General features: G+C 35.3%; 2 protein-coding genes across 3 annotated transcripts; one reads left to right on the top strand and one right to left on the bottom strand.

The window, feature by feature from the left end:
• Positions 1–1,151: 1,151 nt before the first annotated feature.
• Positions 1,152–10,877, bottom strand: LOC103338448 (pre-mRNA-splicing factor ATP-dependent RNA helicase DEAH1-like). 2 transcript variants are annotated; one of them, XM_008241648.2, is made up of 28 exons: positions 10,539–10,877; positions 10,112–10,216; positions 9,864–9,994; positions 9,558–9,755; positions 9,402–9,473; positions 9,025–9,111; positions 8,584–8,617; positions 8,396–8,450; positions 7,773–7,832; positions 7,540–7,611; positions 7,297–7,360; positions 7,061–7,140; positions 6,842–6,909; positions 6,700–6,757; positions 6,468–6,525; positions 6,311–6,379; positions 5,863–5,931; positions 5,567–5,656; positions 5,228–5,314; positions 4,871–4,986; positions 4,726–4,792; positions 3,405–4,445; positions 3,085–3,147; positions 2,711–2,834; positions 2,505–2,605; positions 1,983–2,045; positions 1,815–1,887; positions 1,152–1,537 (listed from the first exon to the last, which is right to left on the bottom strand). In XM_008241648.2, exons 2-28 carry the CDS (start codon positions 10,209–10,211, stop codon positions 1,488–1,490), a joined length of 3,150 nt encoding a protein of 1,049 aa, XP_008239870.2. In that variant the 5' UTR covers positions 10,212–10,216; positions 10,539–10,877; the 3' UTR covers positions 1,152–1,487. The 2 variants fall into 2 exon arrangements, with proteins under 2 accessions (XP_008239870.2, XP_088897886.1); XM_089041760.1 differs by having other exon boundaries at positions 5,228–5,299.
• A 4,832-nt stretch (positions 10,878–15,709) lies between these two features.
• Positions 15,710–20,264, top strand: LOC148915398 (plant intracellular Ras-group-related LRR protein 7-like). Its single transcript, XM_089041863.1, has 10 exons — positions 15,710–16,023; positions 16,627–16,696; positions 16,897–16,943; positions 17,516–17,624; positions 17,750–17,835; positions 18,459–18,549; positions 18,725–18,810; positions 19,188–19,274; positions 19,377–19,514; positions 19,928–20,264. Exons 1-9 carry the CDS (start codon positions 15,925–15,927, stop codon positions 19,485–19,487), a joined length of 786 nt encoding a protein of 261 aa, XP_088897989.1. The 5' UTR covers positions 15,710–15,924; the 3' UTR covers positions 19,488–19,514; positions 19,928–20,264.
• The last annotated feature ends 1,792 nt before the right edge of the window (positions 20,265–22,056 follow it).

The raw sequence follows: 22,056 nt of genomic DNA, 5'->3' as shown, positions 1-22,056 counted from the left end.
TTTCTTATATTTTTATATTTTGGGAATTATAAAATAAAAAGAAAAGTTCATTGATCTGATCTGAGTAATGAATTAAGCAAAGTCACCATTTCCTTTTCCGGCAATCTAGAGAGTAGCATTTAACTTCTAAGACCAGGCAGATGTAAGAGCATCTCCAAGGGAGATGTCAAATACCAAACATCAAATTTAAATTTGATGGTTGATGTGACAATTTGACATCTTACACAGCTTTACACTCCACCCAATATGTCAAATTAAATTATTATTTTATTACATTTTAGTGTTGATTCATTTTAATTAATAAGAAAAGAAAAGAAAAAATAATAAAATATTCATTTGACATCTTGCTTTTGGGATGTCAAAAATAACATCTCAACCTCCAGCCTTCATTTCACATCACTTTGACATATCGGTTGGAGTGATGTGAGGTGTTATCTTTAGCTGTTAAATGTCTATATGGCACGTTTGACACATCAGTTGGAGATGCTCTAATGCCTAATAAATTCAAAGATGTCACTTCAACAACAAAACTCCTTCAAAGCTAGATATACCTTTGATTTATTTAATACCAGGCATAGTTGATTCAACATAAGTATTTTAGTATAATTTCGTTTTAAGTCTTTGGAGTTTTATGTTTTGCATAAGTTAATATATCATTTTTTTTATCTTCTGGCTTAATTAGCATGCTAAACTATGCCTTATATCATGCATGCAGTATCTTTCCATCTACGGTTGTGAATATTTCCATCACAATAATATTATTACTATGATAAAAATATTTCCATCTCAATAATATTATTACTGACGACTGGCTTGCAAAGACATTTTCAAGAGTTGATTATGTCTTCTCTAACTTTGATTTGAATGGAGCAAACAGGTTGGTAATAAGTTTCTAGCAAACAACCATTATTTGTTAGAATTAGGCAAACTGGCTACAAGTTGGTACATAAGCACCTCTGGAACCTGAACACAGAGAGGACCTGTAGCCTCCAGCATCCATATTTAGGTTCAATTTTCTCCTTTTTTTGTTAAATAAAAGTCAAAGCTAGGTCAATTACATTTAGGCAGATTCAAAAACCAGAGGTCACCTCCTCCTCCAAAAAAGAGCTCCTAAAGTAACTGACAAAGTTCAAAAGAAAGAAGACACCATCTCGATTGAAAACTCAAATAATATACAATTTAAATATAAGAACGTCTATTCTTGTACAGATTTGTCAGATACAGAATACACCTTAGTTGCCTAACTTCAAGTCGTTAGTGTGTCGACTAAACCTGTAACCTAACAGTAAGAAAAGAATACCCTCAGGTTCTCTTGTAATGACTGCAACAAGATTCAGTCTATAATCCCTAAGTTGTTACTGTATCAACTAGTTGAAAATGCAGTTTTGTTTTAATACACAGTATTGTATTTACAGGCTCCTTTTGCTCTACCATCCCCAACCAACAAACCACCAGTCACAGCGATATCTACGATTATCTTCAAGTTCTCAATCCTGTTGTGCGCGCCCTTCTCCACGGGGCATTTTCTTTGACATCGCTGTTATTGATAAAAATATTTCAGCAATTCGTAGAATCAAATGATACAAGAAACTCGTTTAAATAGAGATAACAAGCAGTTATATGATTGACTAACATACAGGCAATTATATGAAGCAGTCATATAACAGATATCAAGCAGTCATATAAGAAACTCGTTTAAATAGAGATATCAAGCAGTCATATAACAGATATCAAGCAGTTATATGATTAAGGTAGTGAAATAACAATACACATATATAGAGAAATGAAGAGAGAGAGAGAGAGAGAGATCTTACAATCTTCAACATCCTTCAGCTGGTAATAATGCGGAGCTATTTCCACTAACCACTCCGGCTTTAATTCTGTTACCTGCAATTTAATTGGAAGGCTTTAGATATAATGCAAATAGCATATACGAGATAACCAACCAACAGGGAAAATGAAAGGTACAAGGGTACATATACCTGTCTCATATATTCCTTTGTTGTAAGTACCAATTCATGGTATATAACCCATCTCGGAAGCACCTGAAGATAAAAATTCAACAGAAAATCAAACAATGTATCAGATAATATTTGTCCAATTACTATGAAAGGCAAAAACCGACATTGACATACAAATAAATTATTTCCTCTAATGCATATCCAAATATACAAAAGCCTGTGAGTTTTTGGTAATTGGTATTGTGTACATGTGTTCACAAGCGAAATGATGTGTTGGAAAAGCAGTAAAGTTTGTCCTCATTTTTTGAATAATGCATAATAAATCTCCTCTTTTTTGTATAAGGCATAATAAATCTCCTCAGCTCTTAATGCAATGAAAGTAATGACCCAAACCCATATTCCACGTTCACTCCCTTTGCAAAAATATGTGTCACTAACACATACTATATTCAATACATAGCATTTGTGGATCAATTTATATTGTGATCCAAAAGACTAACTCATATGCAAAGTAGCCACCAGGACAATGCAATTCATCTTTACCTGTGACAGCCCTGAGCTGGGATGTATATGGACAGTCTGTGGATGTTTGACTGTTCTATAAGATCCATTCTTTTGAAGCTTTGCGGAATGAGGGAAGAAGCCTGATAGAAATAACAACACAGTTTAATTTGACAAGGAACAGAGGAGAAAAAAAACAGAAGGAATCACTTTTAGATCATTATGGCTAACAATAGTGGTAAAATTACCAGATGTAATGGCCTTCTTTATGGTCTCGTAATCACTGAGATTTGAGACCAGCTCAATCTCAACCCTCTCCAAGAGTCCCTCAAGCTGGTCTCTAATATCTCTAGCACGCTTCATGCTCCTCACCTGTAAATTTTTGGGATTACAAACAACCGTGTGAGGAATATTGATAAAGAATCAATATATTTTAATTTGACATGGTCAACTTTATATGTTAATCAGTATTTATAAAAAAAGGAAATAATTAACCTAAACTAGTATCAATGTTTTTTTTTAAAAAAAAATTAGATCAAGATTTTAATTGGCATTGGTATCATTCTGTTGTCACCATACACGGTGGCATCAGCATGAGCAACAGTGAAATATTAAACCGTACCTGTATATAATTTTCATAACACCACTGGGTTGAGAAGTTGGTCTCTTTCCATGAGTTATAGACCTAAGAGGAAAAAGAAAAAAAAAAAAAAAAAAAAAAAAGGAGGTCAAATAACCATTCAAAAACATTTGACAACTTACTTGACCACAGTTAATAATGAGGATCTATACCAACCTTATTCAAGTCATTATAAATACTTAACATATAAAATTTACCATTTTCCCATCCTCCAGGTCCCAAAGTCATGGGCCCTAAACAGCAGATATGTTCACTAAAGGGAAAATAGAAATAAACTCTATGGAAAAAGAAAGAAACTACACCTTGAGCAATGCAATGTGGTCTCCCACGTTCCCGGTGTGAAAATTCAAACGTGCATTGTCAGCATGGACTTGTTTGTCCTTGGGACGGTAAAAGATGGAATTACCAATGGAAAGCATGGCAGCAATGGAAATGACTTCATCTGAACACTTGTACTTATCAGAAGCAACTATCATCTTAGATAGCATGGGATCAAGTGGAAACTCCGCCATCCTTCTACCTACTTTAGTCAACTCACCCACTTTATTTAATGCACTTAGTGCAAATAACAGTTCCAGGGCTTTTAGTAATGCTTCAGATGGCGGAGGGTCCATAAAATCAAAGTGTAATAAGTCATGAATACCAAGGCTCTTCAGCGTAAGCACAACATTTGCAAGATTAGTTCTTTGTACTTCTGGTACTGTGTTATCATCTAAATCATTGTAATAATTGTAGGCAGTATATAACCGGAAGCACTTTCCAGGACCCGTTCGACCAGATCGACCTGCCCTCTGCATTGCTGATGCCTTTGAGATGGGAGTAACTAGCAATGACTCCATTCCAGTCCTTGGGTTATACGACTTCATCTTGCAAAACCCTGGGTCAATAACATATTTGATCCCATCAATAGTCAACGAAGTTTCAGCTATATTTGTGGCAAGGACAACCTTCCTTGCCCCATCAGGTGTGGCTTCAAAAATTTTTGCTTGCAGCTCAGTAGGTAGGTTTGCATATATGGGACAAATAATCAGCTCAGCAATTTTTGTCCCTAGGCCCCTTGTTCTGTGCTTCAATATTTCTTCCGCTGTTTCAATCTCTTCCTGACCAGTGAGGAATACCAATATATCTCCAGGTGGTTGCGTCACATGGATTTGAAGTGCAGTGACAATTGCTGCATCTAAGTAATCAGCCTCTGGTGCTTTCGTGTAATGTATTTCAACAGGATACCGCCTCCCTGGAATTTTGAAAATTGGAGCAGAATCAAAATAATCACTGAACTTCTCAGCATCAAGCGTTGCACTTGAGATAAGCAGTTTGAGATCCGGTCTAAATCGAGCAATGTCCTATTACAAAAACCACTAACCATCAGATATTGAAGAAACAAAAGGTATTTATCAGTTATTATAAGTGCTTCCAGAAGAAAAGTAGATAGGGTGATCATTAAGAAACAATCTCCAAGAGAAAACCATAGATGAAATTTCCACAAAAATTGTCAGAGGTATAACTTAGAGACAACATCATCACAGCCAAGAAAAATAAATTGGTCCTACAATCAATGCATAATGCACTTCAATAAGCTAGACTTAAAGAAATGACTGAGAAACATGAAGAGTTACTGCTTACCTTTACTAGTCCAAATAGAATATCAGTCGAGAGTGTTCGTTCATGGGCCTCGTCCACCATCACCACACTGAAATATTTGCAGACAGAAAGTGAACCAATGCAAATAATCCAAGTATCGAACTGTATATACACCAAGTTAGCTTACCTGTAACTCGCCAGATCTGGTTCACCAAGGAATTCTCGCAACAGCATTCCATCTGTCATATATTTCAAAACAGTCTTTTCGGATGTGCAATCCTCAAAACGAATAGAATAACCAACCTGCATATGGCATAAAAAGCCCCCATGACTGTCAAATAGATATAGAATTCATCTAAGCAAGGACAAACTGAATCAAGAACCTAGAGAACCATTTGAAATAAGTAAACAAAGAATATGCATACCATCAGAATATCTTTTTTCTCTTAAATAAAGGGAATCACAGGTCATTACCTTTTTCTTTTTATCTGATCACAGGTTATTAACTTATTAGCTTAATGCACAAAAATCATTAGTGGAATACCTCGTGCCCAAGTTTAACCCCCATTTCTTGAGAAACCCTTGCAGCAACACTCATAGCAGCAACTCGTCGTGGCTGTGTGCACCCAATCTGTAAGAAAAATATATAAAAAAATCTAACCCATGCTACCCATTTAGATAGTTTTAATACAATCAGGAGTCCACCTATTTTTTAAACCTTTCAGGTTGTTTGAGATAAATTGTTCAGTCTCCAGGAGCATGTTGAATATACTAAAAATACAATGTTGCAAAACCAAAAAGGAAAAGGGGAAAAAAAAAAAAAAAAAAAAAGGGAATGATTTCCAGGACATAGCAAGAAAATTGCAAGAAACAAAGCTTACACCTTTCCACGCTTCGTGTATCCAGCCTCGTGAAGATATTGGGGTATCTGTGTAGTTTTTCCAGAACCAGTTTCACCAACAATAACAAGAACCTACAAAGCATAAGTCGAAGGCATGTCATACAAAAAGAAAATTCTTAGATGTACTTTTGTTAATGAGGATATTTGTTAGAAATGCCTATGGCTCAAAATTATTGTGAAAGTAAAACATAACAATCTGGTGCAAACTAAACCATCAGCTGCATTACGTTTGAATAGGTGCATTCCTAGTCAAAATTTCAAACAAAAAGCTAAAAAACCTGATGATTTTCAACAGCTTCAAGCAATTGATCACGGTAGGTGTAGATGGGTAATGTTTTTCTGTCATCCTGAATGAGCAAAAACGTAAATGATTATTAAAACATATATTATAATCTCCTATGATTTGATACCATTCAAAGGTTAATCATATAGTTAAATAATTAATGACAACCACAAAGTAAATGGACACCGCAACAATATTTAAAACTTCCACAATGTTTTTAACATTCTATATTTATTCATTCTCTTCAGGTTGTTTACATGTAGCAGACATTTTTAACTTCAGCAATTTATTCATTTGTTTCTAAAGCATGCCACAGGCTGGAACTAGTTTTCTCAGAAACAACAGTAAGAATTAGTCATATACCAAACACAGTTAAACATCTAAGCAAAAAAGCCAAAGGAAATATGAACAACCAAATTAAGAAAAAGAAAATGATTAGTAACCTGGAGCTTCTCTAAGGCCGTTTTTGCCTTCGACTCAAGTAACTCAGAGGGTTGCCCGTCATCATCAAACTGCATCCGGAAAACAAACAGATGAGACTTTTGACTGTGGTAACAGACAAATGTGTCAAGTCAAAAATGATGAAGCTAGTGGACATACCTCATCACCATCCATCACTGATGCCTTGATAAAATCAATCTGATCCTCAAATACAAATCTAAGCATCAAAAGATATGAGTGAAAAAGACTTAGAATGCTCACGCACAAACAAAAGAAGCTATTAGAATAAGCTTCTGCAACTAATTTGCTTCACTTATTAACAGATGCAACTTCAGATAGTGAAAATAAGCAGGTACAACAGAAGCAAGAGGATGAAAATTCGTAAACTTACTGATACTCATCAGATATTTGTTTCTTGTTTTTTGAACCAAATTTCAGCGTTGCTTTTCCTGCAAGATGATCCTCAGGATGAAAATTCTGAACTTTTTTAAAAAATGCAAGGGAAAGGCACTAAAACCTCACAAAAAACTCACCAATTTGGTGATCCTCCCAAGCTTCCTGTTCTGCAAATGGGTTCATTTTATCCCCAGCACCGAGGTCTCTATACAACGCAACAGGTAAAAAAAAAAAAAAGAGTTAAAGACAGAACAAGATCTGTTTCAGGATTGCGGATTTGTTTATTGAGTTAAGAATATTTTTTGGGAGGGAGGAATGATGATTGTAGTAATAGTGAACATTTCCGAAATAGTGACCTGTAGCGTTGCACAGCGACAGAAAATCTCTTTTCCTGATTAACACCACCCTCCTCATCGTACGCATCTGGCATCCTGTACTGCATTTCAAAAAGATTGAAAATACCAATGCATCTCAATTACTCATCCACTCCAAAGTAAGCAGGAGGAAAATTCTCAATACAGAACTCTTCTTGAAAACAGTTCACATAGGCAAAAAAGATAACCATAGTTAATTATCAATAACTCCAAATTACCTCAGTGGTATCCTCAACCTCATCTGACCTCTTCTTCACCAGCTCGTATATTTGTTTCTTGTAACTGTAGCACAAAATTCACAAATAGGGAAAATTATTAGATTCTGTAATAGATTTATAGGCTGGCAAAATAACTAAAATTAGTTTTTTTTTTTAAACTTTGGTTTATTGGAGTAATAAAACACTAAGCAATAACCACCGACTGATCACAGCAAAGCAATTAGGTAACTGCATTTTCATTACCTTAGTTCGCGATATTCTGCTTCAGTGAGCTTCACGCCATCAAATAAGTATTGCTCATCCTCTATATCGTCTCTGAGATACATGTCAAAACAAATCAGCACCACTGATTGTGCAGTTATACGTTTTAAATTACAGAACTACAACAGTTTTTTCTTTTTCTTTTTCTTTCTTTTGGGTGTGGGGGGTCAGGGGAGCTAACTTTAGGTAAAAGCAAAAGATAATTCTTTCCATACCTGATTTCCTCCAATTTCTTTTGCTCCCTCTTCTTGAGATATTCTTGTCTTGAAACTTTTCTGAAGCAGAGACAATTGAAGGAGAAATATTATAACCCTGCTTAGTGTCATATAGAACATAATTTTTTGAGTACTTTATTTTGCTTTCTAGGATGAAAATAAGTAGCTTCAAGAGAATAACTAAAATGGAAAGACGGTCTTTTCCACTCTGACAAATCACCAGAATGTTTGGGTACTATACCATTTAGAAACAAACAGCTTTTTATGTGTAAGAAGAAAGAAAGGCAAGCAGGTACTCTTGCTCAAAAATTTAGAAAGTGCTAACTACTAAGGGTGGATTTTATTTTTTAAAACCATTAATCTTTTAACTATTTCAAAAACAACCATTGCCTGCCAAAAGAATAGAATTTCACCTATAAACCAAAAAAAAAACAGAGGACTTCAGAATGAATCAAATACTATTTAGAAACTTCAAATACTATTTGTTTTAAAGCACTAATCTTTTAACTATTTGAAGTTCTCTACTGCCTGCCAAAAAAATAGAATTTCACCTATAAGAACGATACCAAAAAAACACAGAACTTCAGAATAAATTAATTCATGATATCTAGATAATGACAAACCTTAAATCTTCAAGGTCATTCCGCTCCAATGCATTGCTTCTCCGAATAGCCTCCTCTGTTGTACAGTACAATGTATCATGATGAGCCAACAAAAATTATAAACATGAATAGAGCAAATGCAGCAAGTCTTAAGTAAGTAATTCTCGAAATATATGTGTATGGATGTAATTACTCTCAAGTTGTAGTACCTTCTTCCTTTCGTGTTAATTTTCTATCTGTTAACTGTTGGTAGGGAGGGGAAAAAAAAGGAAGTTAGTGACAAGAAAACAACAAAAGTAATGTGATGATTATGCACATGTAGGTAGTTGTTCCAAATCAGAAGCGAATATGAGAAGTCATAGCTCAATGTAACAGTTGTAGCTAGGAACACCGTAACAGTAGTTTGTAGGTAAAACAGGATAATCTCCATATCAAGGACTAAACCCGGATAATAATATTCTAGCCGGAATAGACAAAACAGCTGGAGTTTTAAAGCATACATCTTTGCATGATATCAATAAATCATTTACGGATGCAACTTTTAAACGACTAGAACTAGCTTGAACTTGAAGCAGGAAGACAATCCAAGCAGATTTTATACCAAAAACTAAGCGTAAGAAATGAAAATCAGTTCTGAACTAAATTTGTACCTTTCGTGTAGCTGCTGTATCCCGTTCCCTTATATTCTGCTCCAATTGCTCCCTCTCTCTTTGATCACGCAATCTTTCTTCTTCTGACTGCATACCATTTTAAATAGAGGACATGTTCAAAACTGGTACAGAAATATTAGGAAAAATGTATAAAGAAAATGAATGCAAACATGTTCCTCAATGCATATATGAGACATAGCAAAAAATGTATATATAATTATAATGAACATAATGGCATGATTAGTGAACCATACAGATTCTATCATCAGATAACAAGATAATTAACCAATCCGACCACAAAGTGAAAGCCTAGCCAAGTATTGAAGCACTACCTATCGATAAATTTTAAAATATATATAAAAATAAAAGAAGAAAACCTCTGAACCATCATCGTCATCTGGGGAAATTCGTCTTTTAACTCGTCTCTCTTCTTCCTCTTGTGCAATCACCTGCAGCATTGCACTGAGTTAAAACAACAGTTACCATGAGAAACAAAATAGAATATTACCTTTCAAGAAGTTAAAAGAATTAACCTCATCATCTTCATCTTCTTGACTCAAGACCTTCTTCCTGAATCGTTTCTTATGGGAGTCAGCTTTCCTGGACTCAGAAACAACCTGGGCAGAAGATCTATCGCCATCATCGTCATCTTGGTCATCTGCATCCAAGAGAGAATATGTCTTCTGCTTCTTCACCAACATCGCAGCTTCCCTCTCTTGTTTCTGATATAGCTGATATACACAAGTAACAAGCAGGAAAGACATGATGTCATAGACAGATAAAACTGGAGGCTAAAATCCTAAGTCTACACATTCATTTAATTTGGAATAATAACTCACATTCAAACCAGATACTTTATGGGGCACTCTTGCGAAGATGTCTTCAGCAAATGCACTTGTTTCTGCCGAAGAGGACAACCCAAATTCTACAAGCTTGCCCACAACATCAGCCGATGATTTTGCTTGTTTGGCTGCAAGAAATGTGAAGTTTCGATTAGAAACAGTGTGCACAATGTAAACTTTTAAATTAAGTACACAAAAGCAAGAGAAAATTAACAGGTAAAAACTAAGAGGTAAGGACAACTAACTTAATCCAATAATGTACTGAACAACAGTGGGCTGAGAATATCCGAGAAACGTCATCAACTTATCGGATACCCATGTCTTCAGATTGCTCTCGCTCCCCATTTTTTCTGCATACAAAATTAAATCACTCTCAACATATACTGAGAGAAAATAATGGTAAAACTTTATTTCAAAATAAAACAAAAGAACAAAGGTGAAGAAGAAGTTAAGCAATTCCTGCTAATTTAAACTCACAATCAAGTGGAGGCAAATTCAAATTCAGAAACGAGAAGGAAGAATATCAAGTACAAAGAGAATTTATCCATGTTGATTAAGCTAAAAAGCAAATAACTTTTTCAACGTAATTACCGTAAACAAAACAAGAAGGATCACATTGAAACCTAAGTACTGTTTTCCGTTTAGATAATGGATTTAACTAAGGAAACTCACCTTAGGGCTACAAATATTTCTAGCGTTTGTTTGTTTGGCTGAGAAAAGGATTGGTCTTCCGAGAGAAAGGCCCTGTGTGAGCTTTGCACGTGCGGCAATGCGAGGAACGTGTGGACAGTACGGCTACTTCCGAGACCACTGTGAACGGCCGGATTTGACAGTTCGCCGTGCGTTCAAAACGGCGTCGCGTCACGGCGACGACACAGAAACAGAGAAGGAAAGTGCGGGCTTTGCGATATTGGGTCGGAGAGGAGAGAGAAATATAAAGGAAGGGCTTTGGGCCGTAATTTTTCAGATGTTGGAGCCAAAATTTTAGTGGCTCAATATCAGCATCCAAAGAAAAGCTGAATTTCATCGGGTTGGGATACCTCGTAGTATTTATTATATATATATGGACTTCCCTTTTTGGGTCCACATAAATAATGTAAAAAAATAGTTAATATCCACTCCAACTGTAAATATATTTTTTAATACAAGTGATTGAGAGGAGGGGGTTTACACAATAGTCATTGGGTGCCTAAGGATTTTTAACATTTGCTCATGTGGATGGAGATAAAAGAGCGCAACCAACCGAACTATATCCGATTGTCCCAATTGAAACAAAAAAATTTAGTACAATCAATAGTCTAAACTAAAGGAGAGGAGGATTTCACACTCACACACACAACTAAGAAGCCATGACAAGGGCGGAGCCAATAAAGGCTCATAATGGTCAAGTGACCCTTCTCATGTTTCATATTTTATCTTTTTACATGTTTGTATTTTATTTTTTATATATAATATTTTTAAAATTTGACCATTTTCACTATCTTATCTTTTGAAAACACTATGTGATTCCGATCTCTTGACCACAGAATCAAGATATTGTCACCCACGTCGAATATTAATTCAATGGTTCAAAAAGTTTCTTAAAATGAGTGCAAGAATGAGTGAGCAGTTAAATTTACATCCAACGGTGAGTGACCACAAATCTCTGACCCTATGTGCGGACCTAGAAATTTTTAGCGGATGCAATATTGACTAAGTATGAAAAATGGTTTTTCGAATAATCATTTTCTCAAGATAATTTTTGGCGGCTTTTATTCCTTACACATCAAATAAGAAAACTTGATTTTATGGGATTTTAGTATGAAGTATATATTGACTTAATGAGCCATCATTTTTAGCCTAAATCGTATTTTGCACTAAAACCGAATTTTCATATTTTGATTTGGTGGAAATTTGATTTTCTAGTATTTTTATTTGAATCCAAATGGGGGGTACTTCCTTATTTACATTGTAAACTTAAGTAAATGGAGTAATATAAAAATAAATAAAAGTAAAGGACAAAGACATTTACTTAAATGTTGAAAATGGAAATAAGGTAATCTATACACCACTTGAGCAAAGGGGCAATTTGAAGCACCTACAATGATTTTTCCGGCGAGGAGGTGCAGTGCACCTCCTTGCACCTTACTAGATCCGCCTATAGTCCAAGAGATCAGGATTGAAAAAGTATACTACTGAGTTACAAAAGATGAAAACTTTTGTCTCACATCACTAACTTGTGCTACTTACCTTTGTAATTATTTTTTCATTTGTAATAAGTTAATAATTATTAACCGAATTACCTAAAACTAAAAGCCAACATAATCTTACCCCAAAAAAAACTCAGACAATTCAAATTGAAGATCAACAACCTTTGTAAATATTTTTGAATGATACATAAATTAATACAAAGGATTTTTTTTATTAGATGAATTTTTTTATTTTGTTTCATTTGATGTTGACTCCTGTTGATAGATTTTTTGGCTCCGCCATTGACCATGAGGATTCGAACTTAAGATCTCTTGTATGCAAGTCAATGCTCTTTTTCTACTGGGGTAGACCTCATTGGATGCGCAATTGAAATGTTAAATCCTACTTGAAATAGTGTTTTTCCATTGTGATGTTGTTTTTGGCTTTTTGACTTTGTGAAGTCATTTCATTATTTTGTTTAGGTGAAGTTTAAAACTCTGTAAAATGTCAAATTGTCACATAAGTCTTTAAATTAAAATTTAATGTTTCATACTTACATATCCCCTGGAGATGTTAAAAGTCCGATTTTGACTCGTAGAGAGAGAAAAATATATAACACAAGTGTTGGGCTTTTATTTAACATATTGGAGCTTAAGCCCGATCCGATGTCCAAATACCAAGGCCCAAAATTTTAATCAAGCCTAATGATATGATACATTGCTCATTTAAAAACTTAATGCGAATTCGCCTTAAAAGCACCAAGAATTTTAAAATATTTAATTTAATTTAATTTTTTTTATTTTAATGAAAGGATTGGGGTTGTGCAACCCAACCCCAACCCTTTCATTAAAAGAAATTATTCTCAACATATATGGAGAGAAAATAATGGTAAAACTTTATTTCAAAATAAAACAAAAGAACAAGGTTGAAGAAGAAGTTAAGCAATTCCAGCTAATTTAAAATAAACAATCTAAGTGAAGGCAATTTCAAATTTAGAAACTATAAGGAAGAATATCAAGTACAAAGCGAATTTATCCATGTTGCTTAAGCTAAAAAGTTGTGGGGGCTTTTTCGTTCCAGCAGCTACAAATGGGTCAGTAAGGAGCAAATAGGTGAAATTACTCCCCTGTGTCTGAGTTCAAGAATCATACTCCAAGAATGCTTCGAAAGAGCAGTGAAGCCTTAGAAAGTACCCTAGTTATCTTCACCAACGAAACCAACAATGGCTTACAGATAGATTATTAGCTTGACATGAAACGCTTGTGGCATGGAAGCAAAGCAATCATGAGTTTAGCATTAGAGAGAGAGAGAGAGAGAGAGAGAGAGAGAGAGAGAGCTGTGAGTTCCTATGAGAAACAAGGATTTTAAGGCAAGAGGAAGGGATTCTAAGAGGGTTAGTTGAGAGAGAGAGAGAGAGAGAGAGAGAGAGAGAGAGAGAGAGATAGATAGATAGATAGATAGATAGATAGGGGAATAACAATAGATGTGTTGAGTAGTTTCCGGCAACTTGACGAAAGCTCACCAAGTTCTGGAATGGTTTACCAGAAGAGAAAATGGGAGGAGATGAAGGAATGAGGTTCGAAATTGCAGAGGTGGATGAGAGATGAAGCTTGCTCTCTAGATCTGCGTTGTGTTTAATACGTGGAGGTACCTCCTTTTATAGCCACTGTAAGCTCCTCATTCCCAAGAAATCCTAATGGATTATCTCCAATTTTATCAAGTCTCCTATTTCATTTCTCTTCTCTCCTTTTTGATCCATACCTATTTTGTGAAATCCCCATTTGCCCAATACACAGAGACCATATTTTTGGGGGTTCAGAAGTCTTCCCATAGTTGCTCAAGTGATAGTCTCCTATCTCTGGTAATCATATCTCTTTCTTTCTTTCCCTATTTCATGGCAAGATCTGGTAAATGAAGGAGATAGGTAACAACATCGGTCTGAAGGATGCCTTTTCTCCTGCATGCACTAATATCCTCTGGGTTTTTTAGCTTTCTGCCTTGAGGTTTGCTTTGCCCACATGCTAGAGTCTCCCAGCACCTCACATACATAGGCAACTTTGGCTTTTGTCGTGGTCTTTGTCTCCAGCCATTTGCTGCAGACCTGCAAAATATTTTTCTTGGTTGCTTGGGCCTTCCTAAAGTGATGGGTTAGCCCACTAAGGGAATGAGCTAACTCCCTAAAGTGATAGGCTATTTTACTAAGGGAATAAGCCAACTTCCTAAAGTGATGGGCTTATTTAATTAAGGTGATGTGCCAATTTCTTCTATTTTATACTTACCCACATATTTGGGCTTAAGAAATGGGCTCGAGTTTTAGGGCTCTCAAGCAGCCCAAAACTTCCATTTCTTGCTCATTAATAGGCCTCATGAATGCTCGTTACCATCCATATCACAATCCACTCAAGCAAGCCGGGCATTTGCGTGGCTTGGGCTCACTTAAGTTTGTAGCGTGGCTAAGTGTAATAATAATGATTTTTCACTCGGTATTACATGTCGCTTGGCATGCTTGAATTTTGTCGCATTTGAAAAGGGATATAATGCTTGATGAGATAATTAGCATGGGCTTGTAAAGTCAGTGCCTTTTATAGGCTCATTTCAATTCTTAGCGTGACGGATTGCATATTTATTTGGCATGACACGTGGTCATGGCTCGTGCAAGCGTGTATGACGAACTTTCAAATGCCAAAATCGGGTTTCTTCTCGGTAAAGTATCGCATTGGGCCGGGAATTTATTTGGATCAAACCCTAGATTTTTTGAACCTCAACAAAAGCAAATAACATTTTCAACGTAATTACCGTAAACAAAACAAGAAGGATCACATTGAAACCTTAAGTACTATCTTCTGTTTAGATAATGGAATTAACTAAGAGAACTCACCTCAAGGCTTTGTATTGCGTTTGTTTGTTTGAATGAGAAAAGTGATGTCTTCTGAGAGAAAGCCTCTATGAGAGCTTCGCACGTGTGATAATGCGAGGAACTTGTGGACATTACGGTTACTTTCGAGACCATTATAAACTGCTAGAGTTGACAGTTCGGCGTGCCTTCAAAATAGGGTCTTATCAAGGTAACGACACAGAAAGAGAAAAGGAAAGTGTGGTCGAAGAGACAGAAACATAAAGGACGGGCTTTGGGCCATAAATTTTTACATGTTGGGGCCAAAATTTTAGTCGGTCTAAGGAAGATGTTAAATCCTAAAATATTTAGGATGTAAAAGGATGGAAATGCTATTTTAAGGGGTTTTGAGTGAGGGGTTCAATCTCACAATCCAATATAAAGGAAATAGTGACTTAAACTTGAGGCTGGGCATCTGAAATTGCAACCTGAGCAAACCGACCAAACCCGGTTATCTTAAGCCCGATCCGATGTCCAAAATACCAAGGCCCAAAATTTTAGTCGGGCCAAAAGGTCCGATCCGATGCCCATTTAAAAACTCGGCGCGAAGTCCACCTAAAAAGCGCCAAAAATTCCAATAAATTAAATTAAATTTATTTGTTTTCTTTTATTGAAAGAGTTGGGGTTGCGCGTCGATCGTGTGAGGTAAGAGCCACACCAAGCATTAGAGATGCGAGTCACAGGCGAACACGTGGAGGAAATGACGCGGTTTTTTGGGTCCCTGAATGGAAAATGAAGTCGTTGAAAATGACGACGACTGCTTCTTCTTCACCTCCTCCGTAGCTTTGGAGGCTCTGGAGACCTTGACCCCCACCTAAACCTCTCTGCACAACGCTAATCAAATTTCATTGTCTCAAACTTTGAATCCAAGAGACGAAATTTTATTTGTGCAGAGAGACAAAATTGAAGAATATATACATATATAGATACAGCGCCCTCTTCAATTCCGTTGCCTTCTCTTCTCAAAATTTATAAGATTAATTTGTTGGTGACAAAATGGGTTGCAATTCCAGCAAAAGCGTAGACTCAAAAACGAACAGAGCCGCCCGATGGCGATCTACCGGCATTGTTGGTTTGCGGGACTCCAAATTGAAGGCAATTTCTCTCTCTCTCTCTCTCTCTCTCTCTCTCTCTCTCTCCCCTATTGATAGGCTTGATTTTCAGTTGGATAATTGTTTTGAATTTGAATTAATGGAGGTTATTAACTGTTGGGGAGGTGAGAGTAGGAGGGTGGGTGGGATAAATTGATCAAATTTTAATAAAGTTGGTTCATATTGGTGGGCTATGCATATTGCTACATTTCCGTGATGGCTTGTGATAACAAATTAGAAGCAAGAATTATGTAAAGGTAAATTTTTTTCATAATTGAGATGTCTCAATAGTCTGGCTCAGATGTAAATTGAAGTTGAAAGAGAGCTCATGTTAATCCAAAATGGTTTCTCTTTGAGTTGACGGATGAAAAAGTTAGCTTTTTGGTTGAGCGAGTAAAGCAGTCATTTGACATTCCCGTTTGTACTGTATTTATAGAAATGTATGCATAAAAGAGCATATGTATGGTTGATCTACGCTGCACATTTTAGGCAATGAGCATCACAGGTTGGTGGTTTCATTCACGTGTTTCAGAAGAGATGCTTTGCCTCATTGTGTGCTCTTGTGTGTTCTAGGTTGTTTACTTATTGGTTACTTTCTCTGCAACAGTCATTTCCAGATGAAATTCTTGACCTGGACAGATCAGTACGTACTCTTGACTTAACACACAACAAAATAGGTAACGTACTTTTCTCAGCGAGGCATCCAATTCACCAATTTAGCTGTGTAGTTGTCACTGTAAGGCATCTGATTTTCACTGAACTAATCTTAACTATAGAGGTTTTCTCGTGGCTTGGTTTTCAAGGTTTCAGTATTTTTAAATCTTACAGAATGAAGCATACTTAAACATCTAGTTTACTTCTCTTTTTCTGCATGCAGTTGACATTCCTATGGAAATTAGCAAATTAGTAAACCTGCAGCGACTGGTAAGAATTATGTTTTTGACTTTTGTACATATACTGTGGCTCTCATTCCTAAATTCATGCTCTACAACCAATTTGTCGTATATAACATTTTTAAGACTTCAACTTTCATTTGGTTTACATTCATCATTAGAATAGAGTATATAGTGACACAAATTTTTTTGATGAAAATGATGGTCCTTCTATGTTCAAGAGAGAAAATCCCACGAGTTTTCTCTGTTGAACATAGAAGGATGAGTATAGAGTGACACAATTTTTTTTTGATGAAAATGATGGTCCTTATTTTAAAAGTTACAATCATGAGTGGACTGTTGGATGGGATTTAGTGATTTTTAAATATGTTAATTAATTGCTTTGATTATTCAATTCAACATATATGAAAATACAAAGTTGTTTTTTTACGAGAAATCAAAAGGTTTTTTGTTTTTTTTTTTTAACGAACAACTTAAATAGTTGACACAAATTGAATAATGTCTACATGATGAATGATTTGTTGAGTATTAATGCAAAATTGTTCTATCGTACATTGGGATGATCAATTTAGACAGTTGAATATGAGTTGCTCTATCTTTCAGGTCTTAGCTCATAACCTCATTGACAGACTACCGATAAATTTGGCAAAACTAGAGTCTCTAAAAGTTATGACACTTGATGCAAATCGAGTGACTTCCTTACCTGATGAATGTAATTCTCTTCTCTAAGTAAGATAATGTCATATTTAATTTGGTTTCTTCAACTTCATGGGATTTTCTTTCAAGGACGTCATCACTGGACGCCTAATTAACAAGATGTATGTTTCCTTTTTCTAGTGGGACAGCTGGTGAGACTTGAGCAGTTATCCATCTCTGGAAATTCCTTACAATATTTGCCTGAGACTATTGGAAGCTTGCGCAATGTAAGTGATTTGGGCTTTACAACCTGTTTGTCTGTTTTTCTGTTCATGTGGTTAGGAATTTTATATCTGAATTAAATATCAATCTCATGTTCCCCTATAACAAACTTGCATTATGTCAGTAATTACTGCATCCATGAACCTAGTGGTGCGCCTTGATCTAAATTTTTCCAGAACATTACTAGCATAGAAGGTAAAAGTTCATATTCTCTGAGTGGCTAGGAAAGAAAATTAAAAACCTATTTTAGAGAAATGGTGAGAGTGGCACGTATTAGTGATAAGAGAAAGTTGGCTTAGGTGGCATAAACATATGCAACGTCAACCGTTAGATACACCTATAACCAAAGAACGGTAGTTAACGTAGAAGATAGAAGAAGTAATATGAAGATATCTGAACAGTTAGATTTAATTGGAGATACTGAATATAATAAAAAGAATGAAAGATGAGAGTTCATGTAGCTCAACCACATATGATTGGACAAAAGCAAGGATGATGATGATGATGAAAAAGAAATCATTGGAAAATACATTAATGGAATCTTAATTCGATTTCTAACATTTTTGAATATCAAACATTTAGTATTTCTTGTGAAATCCAGGATCTAACAATGGATTGTTTAATGCAGTTAAAGCTTTTAAATGTATCGAACAACAAATTAAAGTCTCTTCCAGAATCCATCGGTAGTTGCTTCTCTCTGGAAGAATTACAAGCAGATGGTATGTTTAGACTTTTGTTCTACTAGTTGATGTCCGTTTTATGTGGTTTTTTCTGTGTTCAATTTTTAGATTATGGGTTGATTTTTTTTCTTTCTCTAATGTGGTTCTAAGGTTGTAATTTTTTTTTATTTTTTATTTACCACTCAAAGCTTCATGATTCTGGATTGCTTTTCAGATAATTCAATTGAAGATCTTCCTGAATCAGTCTGCAACCTTGTCCACTTAAAGGCACTTTGCTTAAACAATAATAATGTGAAGCAGGTATAGCTTGTACAGATCACACGAGTTTCATTTGGCTTTCTTAACTACATGAAAGATGACTAGTTGGAGTATTTCTTGGGCTTTTGGTTTCCATGTGCTCCCTAACTCCCCCTAACCCTACCCGTCTTAAAATGGGTGCTTAGTACAGTTTTGTAATGTAATGTGATGGCTAGATCGAGACATGGCTCCCTGGAAGGAAATCTTTTACTGGTTCTACTAATTTATAGATTTAAGTTTGGATGTTGTTAGTGGTTAGCAGATATGACTGCCAGCCCCTTCACCACTCACTCACCATTTACTTTTGGATGTTAATTTTTTCTAGAATTTTTCTGTGGCTGGCCATGCCTGTGTTAATTTATAACTCTCTTGTTTGACAGATACCTACTAATCTGTTGAAAGACTGTAAAGCTCTGCAGAATATTTCCCTGCATGGAAACCCTATATCAATGGATCAGTTTCAGCAGGTATGCCACATTTTCCTGATGTTTGTTTTAATTCTGTCCTTTTTTTTTCCCAGCAATACTTTCTATGTAGATTTGAACATTTACCCTGAGATAAAAATTTAGATGGAAGGATTCCAAGAGTATGAAGCAAGGAGGAAGAAGAAGTTCGACAAACAAATTGACTCAAATGTGATGATCAGTTCCAAAGGCCTTGATGAGGGTGTCGATCATTGAGAGTCTGACATTGACATTCCTGAAACAGTAAGTTCTGAACCAAAGTCTCAATGAAGTTCTAGTGTTTGTATTGTACTAGCGAAAAGAGAGGAGTCTTTGGTTGGGCGGGTTTATTGGTTGTGGCTCTGGTAAAATCTTTGATATTACCATAATTGCACTTTGTATTTGTCCTCTCAGTTTTTTTGATTTGACTATCAATTCTGTAAGTATCTATTAATGGTCACTGCTGTTCTGGTTTTGCCTACTGTGCTGATTTTTGAAGTAAAATTGACATGTTCAAACATCATAAGCATACTCAGCTAAGTTGCTCATCGTCCTCCCGTACCTATCTTAAAACAAATGATAGTGATGGGTTGACACACAAGATTTGCATATTTCTTCTTGCTTTCTACCGTGGCTTGCATTTAACGTTTCCTTTTTATAAACTGATTCGACAACAGAGGTTAACAAGTCATCGCCGTTCAAATGTGAAAGAGGGGTGGTTTCTTCGCCGCTGTAAATTGAGATGAGCTCTGCTGTAGCTTGGGAATGGACGACAACATTGTTATTTATGATCACTCGTCATGTGCAAATAAAAAGTATCCGAACTCAATTCTGTTGCATTGTACACTTGATAGTGTTTTCTTCATTACTTGCCGGTCATTGGCAAGCTTTGTATATGAAAGGGTGGGAACTCATTTTGGTTACGCATTTGAACTGTAAAATAAAATGTTACATGTACTGATACAAAATGGAAAAGTGAACATAATGAGAACACTTGAACGCAATTTCTGGACAGGTTTTCATTCGACCAAAGTGGCAGATGATAAGGCCATCTCCAGTCGTAGGGTTAAATGTAGTTCAGGACTAAAATTTAGCCTCCTAAAATACTACTTTTTTAAAGAATAGTGCAGGGCTAAATTTTTCCATCTCCAGCCATGCATGGCTATATTTTAGGGTCCTTCATATTTTATTATTTTGAAAAAACTATGATACAACACTCATACATTCCATAACCATATATTGTTTAATTTAATTAAACTACTATTTTTTTAATAAAAATAAAGCCAACAAAGGCAATTAAAAAGAGAAATAAATTGGAAGGGTTTCAAGGGTCTGACCTTCAATGGCCATGACCCATAATTTTTTATAATTTTTTTAAACAATACCAAACATTTAAAAATGTGAAGACAAAAAGACAAAAAAGGATGGTTTCATTGTTTGAGCTCCAAGGTCATGAAAAAGACTTTTTTATAATTGTTTTTAAACAGTACTTGAAAAGATTTGAAAAGCTGACCACATTTTTTTTTATTATTAAAAAAATTAAAATAAAGGAGTGGGTAGGTCTGACCTCCAACATCATTGCCAACAATTTTTTTTTACTTTTTTCTTAAACACTACAATTTGAAACATTCAAAAGGCTTTTAAAAATCTATATATATTAATATTGGCTGTTGAAAAGCACATGGATGAGCCCCATTACAAATTTGGCCTAGGCAAAATTACATTGGCAGTTTGAGGCTAAAGAGCTAATGTAGCCCTCAAATTTAAAATTTTGTTTAGCCCATAGCTGAAGATGGGTTTTGCATTATTTTAGAGCTATATTTGGGATATAACCCATGGCTGGAAATAGCCTAAGTAGTTGCCATTTTTGGCTGGGCAAGCTAAACCTCTAACCAATTTTTTTGTTCTTTCAATTTAAATAATAAAAACTACCAGCAATTTACAAGGCTATAATTTTCAGCAAACTAAAAAATCTATTCCCTCTCCCCAATATTGCTTTTGTTAAAAAGAAAAGAAAAACTAAATTTATATCATTTATAGCTACAAAAGCTAAACACTAGGGACAGTGGCGGATCCAGGATTCAAAAGTCAGGGAGGTGAAACTTACCTTAAAAACTCAACGGTACGAGTGAATTTTATTGATAAAAATAAAAAGATACACCTAGTCAGGGGGGATGTAATGAGTCTTACCCTCAAATATGCATATCTATACATAAATAAAAGCTTAACAAAAAAAAAAAAAAACACAAGAAGTAAATGCAATGCAACACAAAAACTAAACTATTTTAATCTAAAATTGTACCATACGAGGCTTAGAAATCTTAAATTCTTTAATTATCTCTTCATTATTCAATACTATTAGCAAACTCTCTTTCAATGTGGAGAATCATGCAATCAGCAAGGAATTCATCAGCTATGGTGCTTCGAAGTCTATTCTTAATAATTCTCATACATGAAAAAGCTTGTTCCGTTGTTGCTGTAGAAACAAGAAGAGTCAACACCAACTGAATCAAATCAAACATCTCAACAATGCCAACATCAAATCAAACATCTCAACAAAATTCTTAAAATCAAAGACCTAATTAATTTCAACAAAATCCCCAAATTATATTTCATTCCTAATTAAACCCTAGAAAACTCAATTTCAAATTAAAATTAAAACTAAGATGCATACATTTATTTTAGGAATAACCCAATAGAAGAAGATAATTAAAGAGAAGAGATTAAGAAGAATACTTGTTTCCTTGTATATAAGAAGAGAAGAGAAGAGGTTGTCGGTGTCACGATTGCACAACACAAGACTTGC

The sequence above is a fragment of the Prunus mume genome, linkage group LG7 (assembly GCF_029339155.1).
Source record: "Prunus mume cultivar Tortuosa linkage group LG7, ASM2933915v1, whole genome shotgun sequence".
In the NCBI taxonomy this organism is placed as follows: domain Eukaryota; kingdom Viridiplantae; phylum Streptophyta; class Magnoliopsida; order Rosales; family Rosaceae; genus Prunus; species Prunus mume.
The sequence above is the reverse complement of the archived record's forward strand: the minus strand, read 5'-3'. Positions and strand labels throughout refer to the sequence as shown.